At 35.8% G+C, this 15,926-nt stretch overlaps 1 protein-coding gene across 1 annotated transcript in view; it reads right to left on the bottom strand.

Moving 5' to 3' along the window:
* IL23R (interleukin 23 receptor) overlaps nucleotides 1–11,083 on the bottom strand; it is a 61,831-nt gene extending 50,748 nt beyond the window's left edge. The window contains exons 1-3 of the mRNA XM_011369615.1: nucleotides 11,014–11,083; nucleotides 9,713–10,009; nucleotides 609–732 (exon numbers count right to left, since the gene is read on the bottom strand). Coding sequence (XP_011367917.1) covers nucleotides 609–732; nucleotides 9,713–10,009; nucleotides 11,014–11,083 — 491 coding nt within the window. The remainder of the gene's footprint in view (nucleotides 1–608; nucleotides 733–9,712; nucleotides 10,010–11,013) is intronic.
* Nucleotides 11,084–15,926: the final 4,843 nt, after the last annotated feature.

Raw genomic sequence — 15,926 nt, 5'->3', positions numbered from 1 at the left:
TGCAAAGTTTTATATCCCAGGAGCTCCCTCTAGACTCAAGCAAACCAGGAAAGTTGGCCTATATGGACACCAAAATTGGCCTATATGGACACCAAATTCAAGTTTGGGGAGGGGGATCATTATTAATAATAATAGTTTTCATGAATTTAGTGCTAAGCATGGACCTGACACAGTGATGCACCCTTTAAAGGCCAAATACCACCTAAATAATCAGAACCAACCTGTGCAATAGGTTTAGGCCTAGTTTAAAGTAAAGAGATGGCAAGTTGGAGAGATTGAGTAAATTACCTAAACCCTCGAAGAAGGTTGCTCTGGGATTTAAAGGAAAGGTTCTTCTAAAATTGTGTTATGCTGTATCACCATTAGGCCCTTGTTCACCAATGAATAAAAAGTTTAGAAAGGTTATCAAGCACCTTGCCCCATGAAGTGAAAATGTTAATGGCCCGAAAAGGGTTTTGGCAATTTCACTGATCATAATTAGGGAGTTGGAGATCATCTGATTGTTTATTTAATGTTTGAGGCTGATTCCTCGGATCTCTGTTGGAGGTAGAACACTGGCTGAACTGTAGTGGATTTGTTTGTGTTAAAGTGTTGAGGAAAGAACCTACCTCTTCACATATACCACATACTTTGTGTCTATGTAGGTGGGCTTCCCGGTATTCCAGGTACAAGTCATGTTGCCTGAATACTCATAAATGACACAGGTGACCTTGTCAGGAACATCTGGTGGATCTGCAACAAAACAGATCACTTAAGAGCCACTATAGAAACATAAAGTTCGTTGTAACATACTTAGTTGATAAACTTTTCATTTTATTTGGGAAAACAGGTCAATCCCCACTCTGCACCACTCTCATTCCATCCCTACCACCTCATCTTATAATGCACTCTACCATCAAACCTTTCTCCTTTCCTTTCCATATTTTACTATATTTTCCTCTCCTTTGAGGATACCAATATGATTGAGTTCCTCCCACCAATGCCATCTACTATATCTTTTCTCCCCTCGTTTACCACTGTGTCTTCTTCCTTTTCTTAAGAGCTAAACTTTTTTTAAAGAATTCATTATACTGATTTGTGCTTGATCTCCTACTTCCTCTTGAACCCCAAACAATCACGATTCAGCCCCACAACTCCACCAAAACAACTGTTGCTAAGGTCATTAATAACTTTCTAATCAACAAATCCCATGATCAATTTGCAGTCATTATCGACCTTGATCTCTGCAGCATTTAGTGTTTTGGTCGCTTCTTTCTGAAAACCTCTGTGCCTTTTAGCTCCTGTGAAAATTTCCTCGAAGTGTTTTTCTACTACTCTGGTAGACTATCTTTTCTGGTTTCCAGTAGGTGGAGTCTAAACCTCTTGGATCCCTGCTTTATATAAAGACTTAATAATGCCTTTATATAATGCCTTTATTTTCTTGTAGACATTTAACCATGCTTGCTACCTTCAGTTTCAGTCCCTGTCAGTGTTAGCAACAGTTTCGGTAGTGTTTGCTCAGATTCCCCTGGGGCTCCTCAGTGATCAGTCTCGGAGGATATGGGGGGAGGGGCCCTCTGGGTTGTGGGTTGGGGGTTGCGGCTCAGCCTCGGTTTTGGGGGCTGCGGCTCAGTCTCAGCCAGTAAAAGTCAACTGATGTTTCTCTGCTGTCCACCTCTCTGCATGCTGCCCTGTGACTGGGCCCTGCCACTGGCTGCATGGAACTCACAAACTCTCCCAGGCAGGGCTGTTCAGGGAAGTTGCTGCACCTTCTCCCTTCTCCTCCTTTTACAGGGAGCTCTGGTGGCTGCAAGAGGCAGCTTCTTTGTTTCTCTCAGTCCATCACCTGACACCCGGGGTTCTGACATGTGGTAGATCTTATGCGCAGATCCCATGCTCAGACTTGCTGGTGTGCAGTTTGGGTGTTTTTTGTTGAGTTTCAGATGTTCAGCTTATTGTTATTTCAAAAGGAGAGATCTGGGGACATCTCTCACTCTGCCATGTTTTCTTTCCCCTCTAGACTATCTTTTCTGCTCTTGCATCTATTCCACTACCCACTTTAGAAGTTTAGAATTCAAACCTACAGTGGAGTATTATTCAGCGTTTAAAAGAAAGGGAATTCTGACATACACTATAACACAGATTGATCTTGAAGACATTATGCTGAATAAAATAAATAAGTCAAACATAAAAGGACAAATACCGTATGATTTCATTTATATATGGTATGTAGAATAGTCAAATTCATAGAGATAGAAAGTAGAATGTTGGTTGTTGGGGGTTGAGGGTAGATAGGAATGGAGAATGGTTTAATGGATACAAAGTTTCAGTTTTGCAAGATGAAAAGAATTCTAGAAATGAGCAGTGGTGATGGTTGCACAGCAGTGTGAATGTACTTAATGCCACAGAACTATACACTTAAGAATGGTTAAAATGGTATGTCTTATGTTGTGTCTATTTTGCCACAGTAAAAAAAAAAAAAAAAGATTTAAAACAATTTTGGTAATCACAGAATTCTGTTTCAAGGTTCTTGCTTTCTCCCTTCCCCTACACCTACTCAGCACTTTTTCTGAGTGGCTATATTATAGAGAATATTGTTAGGATTTTGTCTGCTAGAATCTTTCCCTTTTCAGAACTGACATCTCCCTCACTCCCAACTTCATCCTCTCTCTACCCCTGCCCCAAGAGCTGTCAATCACTAGGCTCCACACAGAAGTATGCCCTTGACTTAGACTGACTAACCAAGTATTTCCCTTGAGAATGAATGCATGGTTCAAGATGAACCAATCAGAACTCTCCAAAGGACTCTTTCAGAAGCCATTATACAAGAGGCACTTTCTTCCCACCTTGAAATTGCTGTCTCTGAGTAACATGTGAGCTGTGAGTTGCTGGTGGCCATCTTGCTGTCATAATGAAACAGTCTATTTAAGAATAAAGCCAACACAGGGGAAAACAAAACCCAAGAGATGGGAAAAGATCAGAGAGTTCTGATGACATTATTTGAGCCCTTGGGGTCTCTGAAGCCTATGAAACCTTAACAACTATGGAACAGCACCTGGAATTTTCAGTTACATCATTGAATAATAAATTACCAAGATCAAGATCAGAAGAGAAATATGGAAATACTGAGTGCTGATCATGTACTCATTTTTCAGGTATGGCTTTCTCAGCTTGTGCCTACATGTGCAATCCTGTCTGGGAAACTAGACTACTTAGAGAAAGATCAGACAAGTGGAAGAATGGGGGCTCATAAAAAATAAAAGTATGAACATTTATGCATCTGAAGTTATACCCAAAGATTTATCTCAAATCTAAATATACTTTTGCACTTAACCTGTAAATCGGTAACCAAGAAATTACTTGTAAAATAAGAAATGAATATATGAAGAATTATCATCATTGCAAATTGAAACAATAATAGATATCATTTAGTTATCAAATTGGAAAGGATTTTGAAAAATAGTAATCCACGATGTTGGAATGGACTCATGAAAATCCTCTAACACACTTCTCATGGGAGTGCAAATTGGTAAAGGCTTTGTGGAGAACACTTTACATATCACAATCTTTAAAAGCTGAACAATCCCATTTACAATTGCATTAAAAACAATAAAGTAGCTGGGAATCAAATTAACCAAGGAAATAAATGATCTGTTCTCAGAAAATTATGTCATTGAAAAAAGAAATTGAAGAAGATACAAATAAATGGAAGCATTTACTGTGCTGATGGGTAGGAAGAATCAACATCATTAAAATGGCCATACTACCCAAATCAATCTATAGATTCAATACGATCCCTATCAAAATACCAATGGCATTTTTCAGAGAGCTAAAACAAATAATCCTAAAATTTATATGTACCCATAAGACCCCAAATAGCCACGGCAATCTTGAGAAAGAATAACAAAGTTGGAGGTATCATACTACTTGATATCAAACTATATTACAAGGCTTCAGTAATCAAAACAGCATGGTACTGGCATAAAAACATTTACATTGATCACTGGAACAGAATAGAGAGCCCAGAAATAATATACACACCCATACATTCACTTAATATATGACAAAGGAGGCAAGAATATACAATGGCGTACAGATAGTCTCTTCAATAAATGGCGGGAAAACTGGACAGATACATGCCAACAAAGAAAAAAAGAAAGAAACTGGACCATCTTATACTGATGCAAGAATAGACTCAAAGTGGATTAAAGACTTAAATGTAAGATCCCAAGCCATAAAACTTCTAGAAGAAAACATTGGCAGTAATCTCTCTGATATTGCTACTAGTAATTTCTTTTTGCATGTTGGGCAAGGGAAACAAAAGAAAAAATAAACAAATGAGACTACATCAAACTAAAAAGTTTTTGCGCAGCAAAAGAAACCATCAACAAAATGAGAAGACAAGTGACTGAATGGGAGAAGATATTTGCTTATGATACATCTGATAAGAGGTTAATATCCAAAATATATAAAGAACTCATATAACTCAACAACGCCCCCCAAACAATCCAATTAAAAAAAATGGGCAGAAGACCTGAATAGATATTTCTCCAAAGAGGAAATACAGATGGCCAATAGACATATAAAAAGATGCTCAAGGTTGCTAATCATCAGAGAAATGGAAATTAAAGCCACAATGAGATATCACCTCGCACCTGTCAGAATGGCTATCATCAATAAATAAAAGAACAACAAGTATTGGCGAGGATGTGGAGAAAAGGGAACCCTATACACTGTTAGTGGGATTGCAAATTGATACAGCCACTATGGAAAACAGTCTAGAGGTTTCTCAAAAAGTTAAAAATGGGTATGTCTTTTGACCCAGCAATTGCAGTTCTGGGTATTTAGCCAAAGAAATCCAAAACAACAAATCATAAAGATCTATGCACCCCTATATTTATGGTAGCGCAATTTACAATAGCTAAGATATGGATGCAACTAAATGCCTATCAACAGATGATTGGATAAAAAGTTATGGCTCATATACAATGGAATATTACTCAGCCATTAAAAAAATGAAATCCTACCATTCGCAGAGACATAGATGGACCTAGAGGTTTTTTAGTTGAGTGAAGTAAGTCAGAGAAAGATAAATACCATATGATTTTTCTTATATGAGGAATCTAAGGAACAATAAGAAGAAACTAATCAAAACTAATCAAAAACAGACTCACAAATATAAAGGACAATCTGATGACAGCCAAAGGGAAAGGGGGTTGGAGGGCTGGGAGTATGGGGTGAAGGGTTAAAGAAGTACAAATTAGTAGTTGATAGATGGTCACAGAGATGGAGAGATGGCATAGGGAATGCAGTCAGCATTAATGTAATGGCTAGGTGGAGAGCCAGAGGAGAGAAAGAGATGTCAGGGAGATCATTTCATAAACTATATAAATGTCTAACCAAGTACTGTATACTTGAAGCTAATAATAAAATAAAATTAAAAAAAGAAATCTTTGGCATTTAAGCAAGGTCTGTACAAAAAGAAAGGAAATAGAAATATGGCGTATAAATTTACTATGGCTGCCATAACAAATTATCACAAATTGGATGCTTAAAACAACAGACATTTGTTATTATTAAAAATTATTGGTGTGAGATTGATTAATAAAATCAAATAAGTTTTTTTAAAAAGCTGGAGTATATCTTATAATCCAGCAATTTGACATCTAGGAATTCTTAATGAAATGTTCATAGACACGCAAAAACATTTGGCTAAAATAATGTGCCTCTTGAAGTATTGTTTATAATACTGAAAAAATTGGAAACAATCTTAATATTCCAAAATAAGTTTAAATAAACTATAATACACTCCTAGAATACATCCCAAAACAAAGTTTAGAATACGATTTAAATATCTCACCTTTGGAAGACACTAGAAACATATTTAATTAGTTTCCTAAGTAATGATCATATGATAAAGGGAAAAAAGCAGATTGTTAAATAGTATAGTATGGTGGTCTCATTTGAGAGACAATGATAGAGAGATGAGAAAAAAGTAGAAGGAAGGAGGAAGGAAGGAAAGGAGAGAAGAAGAGAAGAGGGGATGGAGAGAGAGAGACACTAAAACTTGAAAGACATATTCCAAATTATTAAATGATTTTGTTGTTAGTGGTGAGATTATGGGATTATAGAGATAATGGGTATTTCTTTTTGATGATCTAAATTTTTTAAAACCTTTATAGATTAAACGTAATTTGATTTTATGATTATAAAACTTTTCAAACAGTAAGAACACACTAGAATACTTTAAAACATTTTGGTGAGTTATAGCATTAAGTTACAATGGGAGAAATGGGACACCAAGTAAGGTAAAAAAAAATATTGAAATTTTATTTGCGCCTTAAAGAAGGTAGCTGTGGAAACATAAATTTAAGTCATTTTGAATATTGATTGAGTTGTTTTCCCAGTGATTACAGTGATATATACTGAAGTTATTTTTTCCCTCTGGTTGTAGATAGAGAGTATCATTGGTTTAGCCATCACAAAAGACAACTGTCAGTCTTTTGGGATATGTTATTCCATAGAATTCTTTCCTCCCCTCCCTCCCCCCAGCATTCTATGTGAAGTAAATGCTCAATATTATAAATGTTTGGTGGTTAATTAACTCTGCAAAAGATTGAATAGATTATATACACACATGCAAATAAATACAATATTTGTAATGTTAATGTGAAGCTATGTAAAGATGAAAATGTGAGTATGGTTACAAGAGTAACACCGGATGGTTGTTAGATCTCATTGCCTAGTTATTCAATGTCCAAGGATAAAAACCTGCTATGCAGCCAGATACTAGAGAATATCCTCAAATATACAAAGATGAGGCTTAAGTTTTTGTTCTTTCCCTCCCCTGTTTATTGGGGCATTGATGAATCACAGGCCAGGTTTCTTATTAATTCAGCATCTAGCCAAGGATCATATTCCACTGAAAGTTTCTTGAAGGCAGAGCCTATGATTCCTTCTTTTTTGGATTTCTGGTGTAACACATTTTTGGTGTATAGCAATCTCTCAGTAAAGTGCATTTCATAAATTGATTGGCTTGATTAATAAAATGATAATAATAAGAAGACTTAAAATGAAGAGAGACCAAATGCTTCTGACAATGATCACTCTTTAATTCCTTACCTATTCCTTACCCAGCACAGACCAGCCTAGTTGTGCCAGTAATGATACTTAATGGCAGTATTAAAGATGAATATCGAGAGGTTTTATTGGATAAGAAATCTTTCAAAAAGATAGAGATCAAAGGTGCTTAAAATTTAAGTCAAAGGTATTTAAACTTTTAAATACATAACTAAGTGGAAATATCACTGTTTCATGTATGGTTTATTTTAATTTGGTATTTTAAAATACATAAAGACCTTTTACAGTATTTCATTCCATGATTGGAGTTACTGTGATAGAACAAACTTCCCATAATAAGAATGCATTTAATCACAGATAGGAATCTAAGAAATGTTTAAAACTATGGCTAAAAATGAAAATTGTGATAATAATTTATATTTCATAAATTACACCTTAAAGTACAGAACATTTAAAATATATTTGGATATCTTTTCAGGGAAAACAATGACTCACTTATCTTCTCTCTGTCTTTTATATCTTGTTTCCAGGCTAAAAATATACACATAATCATTTTGTTTAAAGAAGTAACGATAAATTGACATACTAAAATTCTCAGGAAAAATATCCTGTGATCAAAGTGATACAGTGAAAGCAATGTGATTTCTAGAGTACCACAAAAACCCTCAAAAACCTTTTTTGACCTACTTAAATGGGAAGTTTTGTTTGCTAAGAATGCAGAACCCAAGAACACAGATTCTTGAAACCAGCGGTTTAAGTAAATTTTTACCGGGCAGTTACAATTACACACTCAGAGGTCTATGTAAGAACTTACAACTCACAGAGTAAATAATGAAAAGAGTGATATTCTTTCTAAGCAGCCACTTGCAGAGAGTAAGTGCTTCTATTATGTTGTCTTAGAAGGGGAGCAAAGACCATTCCTGACCCTAAAAATCACCTGATGGTTGTATTTGGGGGCAGAGGCCCTCAGTCAACCTGAGAGCTGTTGCTAGTAATCGATCAAACCAACTGGAACGCAGGGAAGAAAGCCATACTTCTGTTGCCTCCTTTCTTCCTCTAGCTTAAATTTAAAACTACCCTTTCCCCATAACTGTGGAAGTTGCTTATTTGCCCTCCAAAGAAATTGTATATTATCTCAATACCCCCACCCGACCCCCAAAAGATAAATAGTAAAGTATTTAAGCATTAAGGGTTATTTATATTTCCTGAGGATGTGGACTAGGTAAGGAGTCCTCATACATCAGATATTTGCCTGTGGTTTCAATTCCCGTAATTTAGGGCAAGTTTAGCATTTATTGTAAATATATTTAAGGCATATATTTGCCAATCTTGTTCTTTGGCTCCAAAACTTACTACTTCCTTTTCTTCCTCAGTTTACCTCAATCGCTTCGCATATTCTGTCTTTTGAAAATCGGGCAATATCAGGTACTCAGAGTTAAGTAGGACAGTGATCTTATTTTAAAACAAGGAAGCCTCGTGCTTTTCAGGCATTTATTTTCAGGCATTTACTCTAAAGGCCAGGTGGTCTGTCTCTTGCTTAGGTAAGGTCTGGAGGTGAGGAAGAACTCAGATTTGATTCTCAAAAGTATGAAGGAAGGGAGCATAGCAAACACTCAAAGCCCTCTATATTTCACTGAGAATGGGCCCAGATACCATGGGAATGAATATCTGGATTAAAACAGTGCTGAATTTATTGAGCTATCCTTCACGATAGTAGAACCAAGAATTAAGTATATAATTATACAAATCAGCCCATATTACCCTAACAAACATCTTCAGAATAGCGTGAACACAAATTGAATTTAGCAAATATTTTTAGGATTAACTTGATAAATTTTTCACATTTGAGGCAGTAGGATTAGAAACAGGGAATTGTAACAGGATTTCCCATATTTTATCCAAAGAATGCAGTTTTAAGGATTTAGGCGCATTGACATTGTACTTTAAAGTATATAATATGCTTTAAAATAAATTATTAAAATTTATTGTTTACCACATAATTTGCCTCATAAAATATGGAATTGAGGGTCACATTGGTTTAGCAACTCACCTAAACTCACACAGCTGGTAAGGAGTAAAGCAGGAATGCAAAGCTAGTTTTACAACTGTTTTTTGTCCCTAAATCTTAACCTCAAAATTTCACAGTGGCATCTCCTTCGAGGTGATGATACTAGTTTGGGAGAAAAACAACAGGTGAAAAATAAATGAAAAGAGCAACTTTCAAAACTGGAGGTTTCTGCCTCTCATGTGTGCTGTGTCTGACCAGGCATGTGTTAAAATTTGTGGGGTTTTTTTTAATGCATTCGTAACATTTTTAAATTTGTAGCGGTCACCTTAAAAATTCATATTTCTGTCTTCTTTTGAAGTCAAAAGATCTAGGAATATTGAGCCCTCACAAATGCTAGAGCTGGGCAGCGGCTGTCCCCAATAGACCATATATGTGCCTTCCTCTCTGCACAAATCCCATCAGCTTCTTTAACTCATATTTTTTACTCATCTGGCCCCTGGAGACACTTAAGTTTGCAACTCCTACATTAGACTAGTATAAGAAAAAAACTAGATCACTTTGCCTCCATTTTTTTACAAGTTGGTTGTGACCAGTTAATTGTTAGACCAGCTTTCATTTCAACCTTGAATGCACCCCAACACTTACATCCAGAAGAAATGTCTTTTCCGCATATCAGTGTCTCTTGAAAATATCCGGGACATTCAGCAGTGCAATACATAGAGGCATGTGGTTCCAGAAAGTTGTTATACCAAAGTCGAGCTGTTGTTTTATTAATCCTTGTGATCTGAAATCTTTCTTTGATGCCATTTTTATAAAAATAAAGTTTTCTTGGTTGGCAGTTCTTAATTGCTGCTTGGCAATATATAGAGATATTCAGACCCATCTTAAAAATTGTGGGTGGTTCTACCCAGATGCGGCCAGAGCAGTTTATATTTGTAATTCCTGGAAATAAGTAGATTAAAATAATAAATTCCATGTAAAACATTAAAACAGAAGATTCAGAAGAATATGCTATTGCATTTAAATTTATTCTTTCTATTAATTAAATGATTTTAAACAGAAGTCTTACTTATCATTTACATTTTTCAAGAAGCTGGGAAATGTAACTGGTGCCTTATTTCCCATAAATCTTCTTGGATGGTGTTGATCTGACTCTGGAAGTATCCACTATCCTACTGAAAGGATTCTAGTTCCGATGATGAAGCTACCTCTATATCTCTAATATAATTGTGTCCCAACCTATAGAGCACGGTTTTATGCTTGTCACTACGCTGAGTAACTTGCATCATTTGCAGAGTTTTCTTCAAGGTTTAGAACCCTGCCTTGGTGTTGCTTGTCTCCCAGTAAATTAATCCCTGCCACCTACCCATGTAGGATACCATTGCCTCCAATTGAAACTCTCAAAAGCCAATGGCTGTCATGCCTGAACTTCTGATGATCCCCTTCCTGGATTCCTCAAAGCCGCTTATGTCTGTCCTAGTGCCAGATGTTTGCATGAATTATAAGATGGGAATAATAATAGCACATAATACTACTGCACGAAGTCATTGCGAGGAATAAAAGACTTACACAGTGCCTGACACAGAGTAACCATCAACAAATGCTTTGTGGGAGTGAATTAAATTAAAAATATTTATGAGTTATCATATAACAGTTATAAGAGTTCAAAAATAAAACATGCCAACTCAAAGTAATAAACTCCTTCGTGGAAATGTTTATATATGAGTTAAACTTCTGTCTATGAGGGATGCTTGAGAAAGGACTCTTGCATTAGGAGGGGGTTGGACTTTTTTATTTCATTCTGTATGATTTTTTATGTGGGTATAATTTTTCCCAATATAATAATTTCTGATTCTTCAGAGATCCTAGCATAATGCCTTGAAAATAATAAATACTCAGTATTTTCTTTGAATAAAAGGTAACAATAGATATTCAAAATACTGTACCTCCATGGCACCAATTGAAGAATATGTAAAGAGCTATTATCACATCCCATTGAACTGTGACCTGATTCATGCCTGAAAGCAGGAAAAAGCTCTTTGTTCTCTTCTAGGAAAATAAAAAAGAAAAATGTTTAAATTGTAATATTTTAATGAAATAACAATAAAACAATAAAAGATATTATTTTTTTTCTTAACAGTTATTATTGTCTTTTTTTGGCCTTCTCAGTAATATTTTAAGTTACTATTGTCTTTGATGAGAACCTTTGACTAGGAAGAAAAGAAGGAAGGAAGGAAGAAAAGAAGAAAGGGAGGGAAGGAGGAAGGAAACAGCAAAGAAAATTCACTGGTCTGTGAGGAGGTGTAATATAGGTTAAGGAGTAAAACAAAAAATGAAATTTTACACTCTTCAAAAATCACTATGAATTACCTTAGTAGGATATTTTGATCCTTGATATAATACAATTCCTCTTCATCTAGTCTCTGTCATCAGAAATCTCTTTCTGCTCTAACTCCTGCTGATGAATTTTTTCTCCTGACCAGTTTAAGCACCTATCAAGCTCCAGAAATATCAACCTTTGATGAGTAAAACTTTGGAAAAAACAAAAAATTTCAGAACTTCCAGAGAAAAAGCATTCAAAATAAAGAAAGATGAAGTGAGACAAATTGACTAGTTAAATTTACAGAAAGCTCATTCATCTGTAAAGAACTCAAAGGAAACACATTATAGAAATTCCAAATAATACTGCCATTAGTTTACAACTGGAGTTACATTATTCAGTTAATCAGTTTCTTACATTATTAGCAATTCAGTTATTCAATAATCAATGTTATTTACTTATTTTATCTGTTTAATAAAATCTGAACTTTTAATATACCATTTTTAAAGACTGAGTTTCTCATGACTCATGAATAATTTTTTAATATTAGTAGGTATTCTCTTTATAAATAATAGGCAAAACAAATGCTAAAATATTCCTAGTTAGAAGTTAACTACTCACCTAATAGAATACACACAGCAATTATTATTTAAAGTGATGTGATATCAGACAATATTATAGTTTCAACTTTCATCAGTAACCACTGTATAAAATAAAATTTCCTCAGTAACCACTGTAGAAAATAACTTTGCCCATTTATTTCCAAAAGGAAATATAACTGTTTTTAAGTATTTGGATGATCATTTTTTTCTTTACCTTTTAATCCGTTTGAAGCGCATAATTCCACCTCAGAGCCAGGCTGCTAACCTGTGGCCTGCGTCATGTCTTCTTTTCCCACTGCCTATCTGTCAATGATCACTTCAGATTTTCAGCTATGAGGCAAATGGAAATGTCAGCAAAGCCCTGACCTACATTTCAGATTCTTAAAAAGGAACTCAAACTGTTCAATTCAAAATGACTAGCTCTTGTGTTCTTGTGTGACTATTTGGGAAAACCCAGATTACTGAAAGTGAACTGCTTTGTTAGTACTTTCTTTCTCAGATTAATTTAAAATTATCTTAATTTAAAATTCTCATCCAAGAAGTAGAACACATATACATGGTTTATCTGTCAAAATTTTGACACCAAAAATATGTTGCTTAGTTTTAATTTGCAACCAACATTGATATTAATTATAAATTTGTTTCTTAAGAAAAGAAAATATAAATGATACTGTTGACCATTAATTTATTTACCAAGTATTTTTTAGTATCTACTATGTGCAAGGTATTGTTTGGGGCATTAAAGGTAAAATGGTGATTGATTACAGAACAGCTCCTTTGTTGTATTGTTTACAATGACTAAATTACAGATTAGTTGCTTTGAAGTATTTATTGTTCATGGCTTTGCAGGATTCTACAAGCAAATAAAAAAAATTACCAAGCATTTGGTTGGTTTATACTAGGCGTCTCCAGGGCCCTTTCTTGGCATACTTTTTTTCCTCATCTCCTCTATTTGTTTTACATGCAGATCGTTTCATTTTATATACTCTTTTATATTGTACATGATAATATTTCTTCTACGACAAAATTCTTGAAATGGACAGTTATTTTCTTTTTTAATTTTTGTATCTTTAATACCTAGTACTTTAGAATACTCTGGGGAACACTCAAAACAGTCCTATGCTCAGATTCATTCTAGACATTGAAATCTTAATTTCTGTGTGGGAAGGCTGGGCATCATTATTTTTTAAAAGCCCCTCCCCACCACCAGGTGACTATAATAAGCAGTCAGAGTTGAGAACCACTGGAATATACGAATGATTGTTTTTGAAGACCACACAGAAGAAATGACTGTCAACTGGGTTTTAATGATTCATTAACAACTGTCTAACCTGTGAGGGGGAGAGTGTGGGAAAACATTTCACTATCAAAAACAGAATGTGCAGGACGTGGTTCCATAGTGTAGCGGTTGTTAGCACGTCTGCTTTACACGCAGAAGGTCCTGGGTTTGCGCCCTAGTAGAGCCACAGTCCATGGTCTACAGCCATGGCACCCTGAACAAGCCCAATGTCTGATCTCAGAAGTTAAGCAGGGTTGGGCCTGCTTAGATGGGAGACCACTTAGGAAGACAAGGTGCTGTTGGCATAAATAATAATAATAATAGTAATAATAATAATAATAATAAAACAGAATGTGCAAGTGATACGGATGTTTTGGGACTGGCAAATGTTCCTGCAGGTTGTGGGGAATAGGATTTGAACTGGAAAATTAGATCAATGGCAGAACATAATGGGCTTTGTATTCCTGCTAAGGAGTTTATCCTTTATTTTGATGTGAGTCAAAAGATAGCAAAGTGTTAAACAGAGAAATAACATAATCAGATTGGATTTTAGAAAGATAATTCTAATTAAAGAGTAGAGAATTGATTGAAGATGAAGAGCCAGTTAGGAAGCTTTTGAAAATCAAAAGCTGATGAGGACCTACAGCAAAGCAAAGGCAATAAGAAGAGAAAGAAAGAATTGAGAGCTATATGGAGGCGGATTGGACGGACTGTCATGACCAATATAGAAATGGTGACTTCTGGAATTGTCCTAACAACCTGTGTGGGAGGTTAAGGATTCACGACACGAAGAATGATCCTAGTGGCTATTTTCGCTGACTGAATAGAGAACGACATTAACTGAACACACAAAAAAAGGATGAGTGATGGTGAGTAAGTGATGAATTTGGTTCTGGGTATGTTGATTTAGAGGGACTTATTTTATATTCAGAGATAACTGTCAGATTGTTGTAGACATTGGTAAACCTGGGAGAAAAGTTCGAGCTGGAGATCTAAATTTGGAAGATTTCAAGGTGATTGCATATAAAATGCATGATCCTGAAAACATATATTGGTAAGTATATTTCAAGTTAACACATCATAAGGACAAATACATCATAATGCAGCATTTTAGATACCCGCCACCCCCCCCCTCCGGCCCCACACACACTTTTTAAAAATCCACTTTAGGAATCTTAAAGCCAGAACAGAAGGAAAAAACTAAAACTGTAGACCTTATGTAATTGTGCTTTTCCATAAATTTACCTGCCTGTTGTAGATTGAAAATATCTTTAGTTTCCCTGTCCAGAGGCAACGAACATTGTCATAAACTAACTGGCTCCAGGAAGGGGCTCTATGAGGTAGATAGGTTAAGATCTCCAAGTTTAAGCAGTGTAACTAGACCAAGACTTGAAATATTAAACTGTTGCCTAGTGACACTGGTCTACCCATTGAAGAGCAAGCCTAGAAGGCTCTATTTTGCCTTAGGATACAGGTGCCAAATGTGGGTGGGAATGAGCAGAACAGGGAGTGGAATTTTGAACCCTGAAATGAGAACCTAGCGACTCCTTATCTCTACATAGAGGTAGAAAACCTACCATTTCTATATAGGGAAGTGACACGGCAGCTTTCACATTTTTGAATAGGCCTGGCTTATGGGTGGTAATCTGTTCAGAGAAGGGTACTAGAGAACTTGTCTTTAATTTGTGCTTGCATAGCAGGTATACCGATTTTACTCAGATTACTGCATTTCCTTGAAATGGCTTTAGCAGGGGGAGCATGTTATATTATATGTGTATGAAGCTCCTAAGCCATGTCCTTGGAATTACCACTAAAAACACAAATAACATTAGATAGACTCAATTTGGAAGGCTTAAATTTTGTTCCATAATGATCTAGCAAATCTGTATAGAGTGAGGAAATCAATATTATGAAAGGACAGGAAGGGTGAAGAGTGGTTGGATGAGTTGGTTTTTAAGAAGAGAAAGTGGTAACAGCGACCCATAGAGGCCAGAGGAAGTCCCCTAATATATGAGTACGCTCAGGGAAGACATTTTTAGCATTTCTGCACAATTCTCTGTAAGTAGGATGCAATGGTCAGCCCAGTCTCTCTTTACACCTGAGTGGAAAATAGTGTCCCCCTTACTGTATTATAATGGATAAAGTGTGATGGGGTCCCTTTTCCCTTCCTGCCTGGGACAAGACATATATCTACTTTCTTTTTTGAGCAAGTCACAAATCGAACCAAGATGACAAAAGAAGGCCTTTAGAAATGCAAGATAAAAATAAGACAAGACAGGAAGGATTTTGTTTGTTTGTTTTTCCTAAAATACATAACAGGAACTGTGCTTTGAAACAACTCCCCAGTTCTTGGCTAGAATAAGTCTAATCGTTTAATAAACTGTTGACTATAAATGCGCTTTTTCCTCTAAGTTTCTTTTTTTAAAAAACCAAGAGAGGCAGTTGCATGGGTGGGCCCCCAGAAATGGAGGACGAAAAAAGAAGCCTCCCTCATGTCCACAGATGCGCTAAGGGCTTGATCCTGGAATATAGAACTCTTTTGAACTCTCCAATATATGTAGACTGTGTGTAATTAAAGTGAAGAGTTACTTGGTGATTGATGGTGCCATCCTGCATTCTGCTGTTATAGGCCTAATAAATGGCTGCACATTCCTTTAG

Source organism: Pteropus vampyrus, unplaced genomic scaffold (assembly GCF_000151845.1).
Source record: "Pteropus vampyrus isolate Shadow unplaced genomic scaffold, Pvam_2.0 Scaffold151, whole genome shotgun sequence".
In the NCBI taxonomy this organism is placed as follows: domain Eukaryota; kingdom Metazoa; phylum Chordata; class Mammalia; order Chiroptera; family Pteropodidae; genus Pteropus; species Pteropus vampyrus.
This window is presented reverse-complemented; position numbering and strand designations above follow the sequence as displayed.